Raw genomic sequence first — 10,914 nt, forward strand, 5'->3', positions numbered from 1 at the left:
GTCCATCGGGTTGTTCTGTGCTAAGGGCTCTACAGGCATTGTCTGTTCCACACCAGGGGCTGCGTAGCCTGAGAGTGAAAAACTGGGACAGTTAGCAGCCTACCCAGCAGCTGCGGATGCTAATGGAGGATGACCACTAGTACGTGAGTCCAGGAGTCACAAAGAGAGCCTTGGCTGAGGGAAAGGAATGTTTAAAGTACTTAAGGCATAGTTTGTTTTGAGGGAGCTGTTGGATTTCTGTTGGTTTTTTTTTTTTCTTGTCAGTAATTTAAAGGAAGGGAGGATCTAGTTATGAAGAAACCACCACCTTAGAACAGATGTCACCAAAATCTTTCTCAAAAAAGTCATGGGCCCCATGATTGCCGTGGACACCAGTTTCTGTTATAGCAGGTGAAATCTTAAATTTCAACTTCAAATGAATCTAATGATCACTGATTTTGTTTCTAACTTGGAAACCCAGCACCACTACCAACGGCCTCAGCAGGCAAACGCCAGACACTAATGCCCGGTTCTTCCTACCTCTGTTTCCAGCCAGGGCAAGCCTGGGCATCCAGCCTCTAGTAATGGGAGATTTAAGCTTAGAATAACAGCTGGAACAGCAAATAAACCCTGAGTCACTGAAGAGCTCTTTACTGCTGTAGTTGCCGCTCCAGGACACTAGAGGGCGCTGTGCTGACAGTCTGTTTACTATCTAGTGGCTGAGACACTGACAGTTTCACTCTTCACACCATTTCCTTTCCCTCTTCTCCTTCCACTCTCTGCCTATTTATCTGAAGGTGACCTTTAACCTGTTTCTTCTCCCAAATGCTAGGAGTGCAGCTGAGTGCCACCAACCCATATTTCTGTGGTGCCGGAGAAGGAGCCCAGGGCTTTGTGCATACAAGGCAAGTGGTCTACCAACAGAGCCAAGGCCCTCAACAGGGCCCTCCTCCCTCTGGATGACTCCACCCACCCCTCAGTGTGGCCCAGCTCCAGCTTCCCCCTCTCTGCAGGGGACATGCCACTGGGCACAAGGCCATATTAAGACCAACCACTGGTAACCGAGAGAAGGCTCAGCAGCCCGAAAGTGTTTGCTGATCTTACAGAGATCAAAGTTCGGGTTCTGGCACCCATGCTAGGCTGTTCACAAATGGTTGTAAGTCCAGCTGCAAAGGATCCAACACCACCTTCTGGTCCCTGTAAACACCACGCACGCATGCGCGCGCACACAGATATAAAATGTCTTTTTTATATTAAAAAAAAATCAATTCTCACAGCTGGTAAGCATGCGCTTAAAGCCCCCAGTTTTGAGGAAGCTGAGGTAGAAGGATCTAGAATTTCAAGATTGCCTGAACTAGACAGCAAGACTGTGTCCCAAAATAAATAAATAAATAAACCATAAGCATGTAAATATTGTTCTAAGTACCACTGTGGGTCCCAAGCTTTACCCAGTTACCACAGCACGGCCACTAAACACTAAATGGTGGTGTGAGGCTGGCGGCAACCTTGTTTGCCTAAGCTCCTTTTCCAGCTCAGATTTCCCCTGTGCTAAGCTTTCCTTTATCTCCTTATTTCTCAAGGTTCCTGAGGGCTGTAGCCTAGGGGTAGAATGCCTGCCTGCCTAGAAAGGGTGAGGACAGGCAGATCTGCACACTGACAACGCACGCACGCACAGTGAGCTGCTTTCTTCCTCTGAGACTGCCACTTCATTCCCAGTGATTTTTGTCACTTCAGACACACTCAAGGGTTCCTAAGCAGGATTTCTTATGACTGAGTCATAAAAGCACAGAGTTTAAGTCTTCTTTAGTCTGTCAGCATTCTGGAACTTTTCAGTCACAAATACCTATCTGAAGCACATATAGCGTGCTTCTCCTCTCCTCAGCGTGCTCACTCTCAGCTACCCTCCAGGAGCATGTTCCCGGGTAGACCATCTCAGCCATCTATCATCCCAAATTATGTACACACACACACACACACACACTTTTTTGAATGTCTCATTGATATATTTGAATCCACACCCTCAGCCCATTTTGCCTAATATAGCTTCTTATTTTGTGGTGAGCCCCCACCACCACCATAAAATTATTAATGTTGTTGTTGTTGGCTTTTTGAGACAGGGTTTCTCTGTGTAGCAGCCTTGGCTGTCCTGGACTCACTTTGTAGACCAGGCTGGCCTCGAACTCACAGAGATCCACCAGCCTCTGCCTCCCGAGTGCTGGGATTACAGGCGTGCGCCACCACACCCGGCATACAATTATTTTTATTGGTAGCTCACAACTGTAATTCTTGGGCTAGAGAGACGGCTCAGCCATGAAAGGCTGGCTCACGACGAAAAGTAACTGTAATTCTGCTACTGTTATTAATCATAATGTAAATATCTGACGTGTAGACTATCTGATATGTGACCCCTGGGAAAGGTCTGTTCGACCCCCAGAGGAATGGCCACCCACGGGTTGAGATCCACTGGCCTACGTAGTCAGGGCTTCAAGACAAGGAAAGCTGAGGGAAGGCAGGTTTCCCCTCCTCCGGCCAGCCTGGGTATGACTGGGCAGAACTGAGGCTCTGGACTGGCCTGCCCATGTGCAAAGCTGGATCTCCTCAGCCCGCCGTGTCCCGAGGGCACGTTACATAACCTCATGGATTTCCTCTTTTGTATCATGAGGATAACCATGAAAGGGAGTGCCAGCTCACAGCAAATACGCTTGCTCTTATTACGAAAGAAACAGCCCGAAGTTCTGTCCCCATAACAGGTGAACCAGCAGCTCCAGACAACCTTGTCCTTTGGGAAAGGGCAGAGTACTTCAAACTGTTATAGGGGATACTGGATTCCTATTTTTTTTTTTTCATGTTAACTTTGAGAGAAAACTGCCCTTTAAAAGGCTGGGACTCGGAACTCTAGCGATGACTTAGGCTTGCTCCCTGCAGTGTGGAGATGAAGGAAGCCACCCCCATGCCTTAAAGAGTCAGTCATAGAAGGTAGTAGTGGCCTGTGCCCAGATTCTTAGGTCTTTGCCACTTGCCCCCACCTGTCAAGACTGCCTGTGACTCCGAGAGGCCACATTTTCTCTCCCTGCTCCATGTTTTCCCTAGCCCCATGCATTTGCCTTGTGTTCTGAAAAAGTGGGAGGAAAAGCCAAAGGTTTTCCAGCTGGACAGAAGGCTTTGTTCTAGCCATTGGTCCTGGCATGTGAGGCGGTCAAAAGAAAGGGTTGGAAGCTGTCCCATAGTCCACTGGTCCTCTGCCCAGGGTCCCCTTGTGTGCCCTGCTGCTGATGACCTTTCTGTTTACACTCACCATTAGCCCTGAAAAGTCCCATTCCCCTCGCATGGGGACACCATTCCTCAACCTCACCTCCAGCCACACACCCAACACTTTCCACTCACTCAGCCTCACAAAAGCCATTTCTCCTCCTTCCTCACGATCCATATGAGAAGGGAAGCAAGGCATCCCAACTCCTGTGGGATCCACAGGAGACTTACATTTGGATGTGCTGCGATTTAAGTGTCTGGAAACATCCAGTTGGATCGATCCAATAGCTGGGATTATTGTTTTTGTTTTTTGAGACAAGATCTCACTGTATGATCCCCAGCTGGAACTTGTTGTGTAGACTAGGCTGGCCTCAAACTCACAGAGAACTGCATGCTTCTGCCTCCTGAGTGCTGGGGTTAAAGGTCAGTGGTGGCACCTGGCTTCCAGCAGACTTTTGTATCCTAGGGACTGGTGCTCAGGCAACTCCTTCTGAAACCTTCCTTGGGCTAACATGGCTGGGAACATAACTCTTTTGCACCCCCTGCCCATGAGAGCCAAATCCACACAGGCCAGAGGACTACTTAATTCTCATCATGTAATATAAATTTTTTCGTCCTAATTCAGCACCAGCCAGGAAAAGTGACTGGATGCTCAGGACCATTTGAGCGGCCAGGGGGCCATGACAACACCTTTCTCCTCATCTAAAACAGAACCACGAGGTGTATGTGGCAAGGCCCGGTCATTTTAAATGTGTTTTAGTAGACAGAGATGTATCTTGTTTAAAAAAAAAAAATTATCAAAGCAATTCTCTTGTTGCTGCATCTTACTTATTTAGCGTGCACACGCACACACACACACACAAGCCACACAACGTGCAGGTGGACGTCAGAGGACAACTTCTGGGCGTCAGTGCTCCTCCCACCACGTGGGTTCCAGACAGCAAACTCACCCTCTCCCTAGCCCTTAAACCAGTTCTTTGCCCTAGGGCATGTTACATTTCCTCAAAAAGGAAAAAAAAACTCACTATCTTCACAGACCCTGATTATTATTAAAACTTCATACTTATGCATTGCTTTCTCTGCCCTTTGTAATGAACCAATATTAATCCATCACTTTAAAATGCCTATTTTGCCAGGCAGTGGTGGCACATGCCTTTAATTCCAGCACTCGGGAGGCAGAGGCAGGCAGATCGCTGGGAGTTCGAGGCCAGCCTGGTCTACAAAGAGAGTCCAGGACAGTGAAGGTACACAGAAAAACCCTGTCACAAAAAAAAAAAAAAAAAAAATTAAAATTAAAATAAAAAAACAAAGCCAGGCGTGGTGGCGCACGCCTTTAATCCCAGCACTCGGGAGGCAGAGGCAGGCGGGTGGCTGTGAGTTCGAGGCCAGCCTGGTCTACGAAGGGAGTCCAGGACAGCCAACAGAGAAACCCTGTCTCAAAAAAACAAAAAAGCAAAACAAAATAAAAAAACAAAATGTGTATTTTTCAGCCGGGTATGGTGGCGCATGCCTTTAATCCCAGCACTCAGGAGGCAGAGGCAGGCGGATCGCTGTAAATTTGAGGCCAGCCTGGTCTACAAAGCAAGTCCAAGACAGCCAAGGCTACACAGGGAAACCCTGTCTCGAAAAAACAAAAACAAAACAACAACAACAACAAAAGGGGACTTTCCTTTACCTTGTTTACTCACATAGGCAAGGACAGTACAAAATAAACAAAAAACCCGAACCACTGCCTACTCCCTCCTCCAGGGTGCTCAGCTGTGCCTGCACAGCAGCTGATCAGTTCCCTATCCACATGCTGTAATAAGCAAGGGCTGGTCTTCTGGAAGAAAGGAGATAGCACGCCCTCAGAGGATGGTCCATGAGCTGATTTGCTGCGGTGCAGCGGAACAAGAAATTGAGAGGCACACTTAGAAATGGCATTCTACCCTGCAGAGTCCAGCACAAATATTAGTCTGTGGTCAGCTAGAAAAGAAAATAAACTCATTCTTTCATCTCAGAGTTTGTGAAGCAGTGAACTAAAATACCCAGCACGTGGCTGGGATGTAGCAATGCAGCAATATCTTGTTTCCTTTTTCCAGTATCCTTGCTAGTCTAGCAAACTGTACAGCATACAATATTTCTTTTTTAATAATTTATTTAATTTTATGTGCATTGGTGTGACGGTGTCAGATCTTGGAGTTACAGACAGTTGTGAGCTGCCATGTGGCTATGGGAATTGAACCTGGGTCCTTTAGAAGAGCAGGCTCTTAACCACTGAGCCATCTCTCCAGCCCCATAAACTATTTCTTAAAAATGCAAATGTTCAAACCGGGCATGGTGGTGCATGTCTTTAGTCCCAGCACTCAGGAGGCAGAGGCAGGCAGATCGCTGCGAGTTCAAGGCCAGCCTGGTCAAAAAAGCCCAAGGGAGATAGACCCTGACTAGAAAGACCAAAAACAAATAAAAATGCAAAAGCTCTGAATACAGGCAGAGTCGACGCCAAATTCTGCCAAGTCCTCAATAGTCCCTGCCTCACAAATATGTCTGTCAGATATACTGAGCCAGAAGGCTGAAGATGATGCTCCAGCATTATAGAGTTATGGGTGACTGTTCAGGCAGCAAACCTGTCTTTTTTTTTTTTTTTTCAAATTGGAAGCTGCTAACCTGCACTTCCTGTTTACTCAGGTAATGAATTTTATTCCTTCTCAAGTCTCTGATGGGGTCGAGGACCAAATAGTTGTTTAGGGGTTAAGATGTTTTTAGGTCTAGATAGATGTTTTAAGTTGATAGAGATGAGATATGATACTGATTTACATTCAGAATTTTAGACTCACCAAGATAGGAAAATATTTTCTTCAAGGCTGCCAAATACAAATAGCCACAACACTATGAATGTAACATTAATATAATTCCTGATTGTTTCATGATTCTCCTTACTGTATGTGGTTTATTTTATACATGTAATAATACAAATGTACATGTAAAAAATTATTTTAAAAATGCAAAAAGCTCACAAGTCTCCCACTCGCCCCACCACCAAAGTTTCTGTGCAGAAAAACAAAGTCGGCTGTTTTCTATTCCAATCTCACAAACCAGCAATTCCTCTTCCAATGAAGAAAAGCAAGTTCTAGATTTCTCAAAATGGGCCAAAGAGGCAGAAAGCAGTTGAACGACTGCAGCTGAATACAGAATTCTGCCTGGCCCACAGACTAAGAATTTTGTCAAAATTGTCCTTGTGACAGTTGTGGCCTTTATCCACTTCTTCAAGCTAAGATGGTTTAAAGGCTTTGGCCTCCTGCCTAACTGCACACTGAGCTCATATCTGTGAGGATGCATGGGACTCTGTGCTGCCCTTCTGTAAGCACCATTCCACTGAAGCGCACACAACCGAAGGAATACTGAAGGCCCTCCTGCTCCCAGCCTCCTCTCCTGGGTTAGGGACTTACATAAAGTCTACAGCTGGCCTTGAACTTGCTTTGGGGCCCAATCAGTCTTTTTTTTTTTTTTTTTTTTTTTGGTTTTTCGAAACAGGGTTTCTGTGTAGCCTTGACTGCTCTGGACTCACTTTGTAGACCAGGCTGGTCTCGAACTCACAGCGATCCGCCTGCCTCTGCCTCCCGAGTGCTGGGATTAAAGGCGTGCGCCACCACGCCCAGACCCCCAATCAGTCTTTTTGCCTCCTTCTCCTGAGTAGCTGTGATTACAAGCCTGGTGCTTCTCTTCAAGCCCAAGAAAAGACTGCCCCTGAGCACACAGCCCTCAGCACTGGCACCGGGACTGACCTCCACTGGAGGCCCCTGGGCTTTAAACCTTACTATTTCCTTTTTGAGAAGACCCAGGCGAACCAACACTGTTTGCTGACGGACGGCTTGCTGCTTTGTACATCAGCTTGCTCACTTATTTTCCCTCTTGCTTAAGTTCCAAATTCTCCATTCAAAAGAGAGAAATCTCAAGCCAGGCATGGTGGCACATGCCTTTAATCCTAGCACTATGGAGGCAGAGGCAGGCAGAGTTCTGTGAGTTAGTTCAAGGCCAGCCTGGTCTACAGAGTTAGTTCCAGGACAGCCAGGACTACACAGAGAAACCCTGTCTTGAAAACACAAAACAAAAATAATAGAGATGTCTGGGTTTTCCCTGATTATGAAAGACACCTACCAGCCTGTCCTAAGATATGTGTGCATATGCACACCCACAAGTCTAATGTATGTCTACTCATCTGCTAGTCTGTCCTAATATATATGTGGGGGGGGGGGGTGAGTGGGTGTAAGCATCTACACACAAACACATCCCCTCTCTCACTTTATCACCCAAATTACAAATACTCTCTGCTTAGTGTTGATGTCAATTACATAGCTAGGAAAAGGGAATGCTGTCTTCCAGGCAGGCAGAGGAAGGCTGGGAGTTAGGGCTTCCTTCCTGCTTGTCTCAGCAAAGTGGCTCGGGTCCTGTTTTTCCACAGAGCCATACCCTGGACATTGGCCAGTTTCTGCCCTTACTGGTGGTGGGAGGGCCACACTGGGAAAGCCTGTACTCTCCTTCCCTTCGGAACCCTCTGGAATCCTGCTTTAGATATTAGGAATGGGTGTTTCTCTAGAGAATTTCTTTTATGTGAGTTCCTGAGACAAGGACTTTTATCACCAGACTCTACCCCCCAGCCACCCAAATGAAGGCTAGACCTCAATTCCCCACCCATGCCCAATCAAAGACCTAAAAAATCTGTGGCTGTGTGGTGTTACATCAAAAGGGGGAAAACATGTCTTCCCACTTTGTAATCCATAGCCAAGCTAGCCTACGGCATTCAAAAGCCACTACCACCTACTCAGACTTCCTGGCTTTCACTAAGAGAGAACAAGTCAGCAGGGCATGGGGAGGGGTGTGCCTTTAATCCCAGCACTTAGGAGGCAGAAGCAAGTGGATTTCTGTGAGTTCAAGGCCAGCCTGGTCTACAGAGCCAGTTCCAGGACAGCCCTGGAACATAGAGAAACCCAGTCTCAAAACATACACACACACACACACACACACACACACACACGCACGCACACACACACACACACACACACACACAGAGAGAGGGGGGGAGCGCAGGTCCCCTCTAGATGCTGGGTCAATGCTCATCCCACCGCCAAAACTTCAATCTATCTGCCTTAAGAAAATGAAGGACAGAGGCATGCCATGGAGGTGGCGGCTCGGAGAGGATGGTACCTAGGGAGGAAGGGGAGAGCCAAGGAGGCCTGTGTTGGATCGCAGGGGTCCCAGCAACAACATACTCTCCATTGAAAGTCATTATGATGGGGGCTGGAGAGTTGGCTCAGTGGTTAAGAGCACCGTCTGCTCTTCCGAAGGACCCAGGTTCGATTCCCAGCACCCACATGGCAGCTCACAACTGTCTGTAACTCCAAGATCTACACCCACACACCAATGCACATAAATTAAAATGTAAATAAAAATAGAAAAAAAAAAAAGAAAGTCATTATGACCTCCCTTCAAGGGTTATCTATAGGCAAACTGAGACATCCACCGTTTCCCTAAAGAGCAATTCAGGGCAGGGCGAGCCTCTGTGCAGGACAGTGATTTAACGGTTTCTTTCATCCGTCTCCCTCTTTAGGGATGCTTGGGATCAGGGACTGTGTCCTCTCTGGGTCTTCAGCCCAACACCTAGGTCCACAGCAGGCATATTTTCACTTAGTAAACATCAGTGACAAAAAGGAGTAAGTTCCAAATCACTCTGTGGGTTATCTAGTGATGCATCACTTTTCTGTCCCCACACACCTGCGGTTTACTACAATAAACGATCACAGTGTCTCTTTCACTCAGCACGTTGGGTGCACGTTCCAAAGTGGTTGGACACAGCAGTAGAAAGGCTTTGAATCTGAGTTCTTGGTTTGGATGCTCTACAGATAGAGAAGGAACTCTTGACTTATCTGAAAATGTCAACAGACCAGAACCATCCGTCTGGGTGAGTCTCCCCTGGTATGTGTTCTGTGTTTGGGAAGGAGACAGAGACCCTGGAGAGCAGCAGAGATGGATGGTCCCCAGTCCACACACTGCATGCCCCACTGAGATGAACTTTGTCCAGGAAACTTTGGTATGACCACAGAGATGATTCAGCAGATGTCTGAACTCTGGTTCAGGGGACAGAACTAAGTTTAAAGCCAGAGACAGAGGTACACAGAATGCTGCAGGGAAGTGATCCAGATGTGGACTAAGGGAGAGGGGTAACAGGCTATGTCCCAGTAAAAGTGCGCTGTGAGCGATTACCGAACGCTGGGTCCTCTCATGACAATAACTCTGTGAAGGGGATATTATTAGTTCCAAGCAAAGGGGATTAAATAGAAACTTCACTGGTTTTAAATGCCACCTTGCCACCTTTTTCTGCCCTGCACTGTCTACCCAGAGAAGATTCTGGGTAGATCCTAATCCTGGAAGTCTCCCTCTATCCTTCTGAAGAGCAATAACAAGAGTGTGTACTTTCAGCTATCAGAGGAGGTGAAGGCTCGGTTCGTTTTCAACTGTCCTGGGCACATGCCACGTGCCAGGCACGGGGCTAGGTTCCAGGAGCACACGACCAGAGTTCCCCTTAGAGATAGATAATGGCTGGCTAACTGCTACCCCCCCTCCCCACCTCCCGGTAACCAGCTAACCTCTGGATAAACCGGGGCAGGCAGGGGTGCTTGGTGCGGGGCACCTGCCAGGCCTGTGAGCGATAAGAACTTGGGAATGGGTGTCATTGCTGAGCTTGTTTAGGCAGGACTGGGTGGGTGGCTGTTTGGGCTCCCACCCTCCTTCCCCTTTTTACCAAGCGAATGTTCCCAGGTCCGTGCACCACGAGGGACAGGTTCTCGGCTGCAGCTGCCATGTCGCTCTTGCTTCAAGGTGTCAGAGGTGTCGGCTGGACCCGGCGGGGCAGCTGGTGGTTCTGATCGCCCCAACGCCAAGGGTCTGGAGTTAAGGGGCAGGGGCGGGGCCTTGACAAGGCGGCGCGCGCGCGCGCGCGCGCGCGTGGGCCGGGGGCGGGGCCTGTTGACCTTAATAGCCTGGAGGCGGGGTCTCTGGGGGAGGGGGGAGTAAGGGCGGGACTTCGCGCAGCCCCTGCAGCCCGGAGGAAAGGAGAGGCCTACAGTGGCCAGTGAGGGTCTGTAGCTGCAGAAGCTTGGGATGCCGCAACTAAGGCTAGCGCCGAGATCCTCGCGCAGCAAGTTTAGGTCTGAGGTGGGGCGCGGGTGTTTTGTGTTATTAACGGGAATACTGCTGCTGCAGGCGGGACGCCGCGTGCGCTCTGAGAAACCTGCTCCGCGCTGCAGCAGCTTCCGTTGCCCCAGTAACCTGCAAAGGGCTTGACCCTAGCAGAAGTGAAAGAAGGAATGCAAGTGTCACACGATCCTGATGCATCTGCATAAAGATGCTGTGGGGCGAATTGGCAAGCTTTTCTCTTTAAAAGATTTCTCGTTTTCCATTGGCAGTGGGATTTCTGCCCAGATTCCGCCTTTAGTGCCTCCCCAGTTAGGACAAACAGGTTTTCTACTTTAGCAGTGAGCTTGCTGGCCCTCTCTTTAGATGTCGGTGCCTAGAGTTTCTCTCCCTTTCTTCCCGCCTCCTCCTCCTTTTCTTTTTCCTGTTGTTGTTGTGGTGGTGTTGTTGTTGTTGTTGAGACAGGGAGACAGGGACTGTCTGTGTAGCCTTGGCTGTCCCTGAACTTACTCTGGA

General features: G+C 48.4%; 1 protein-coding gene across 1 annotated transcript in view; it reads right to left on the reverse strand.

The window, feature by feature from the left end:
- SORD (sorbitol dehydrogenase) overlaps nt 1-10,172 on the reverse strand; it is a 28,664-nt gene extending 18,492 nt beyond the window's left edge. Inside the window, exon 1 of the mRNA XM_084776282.1 lies at nt 10,007-10,172. Within this exon, the coding sequence (XP_084632408.1) occupies nt 10,007-10,066 (60 nt within the window). The 5' untranslated portion in view covers nt 10,067-10,172. The remainder of the gene's footprint in view (nt 1-10,006) is intronic.
- Between the last annotated feature and the right edge of the window lie 742 nt (nt 10,173-10,914).

This window comes from Acomys minous (assembly GCF_964271855.1).
Source record: "Acomys minous genome assembly, chromosome: 3".
NCBI lineage: Eukaryota > Metazoa > Chordata > Mammalia > Rodentia > Muridae > Acomys > Acomys minous.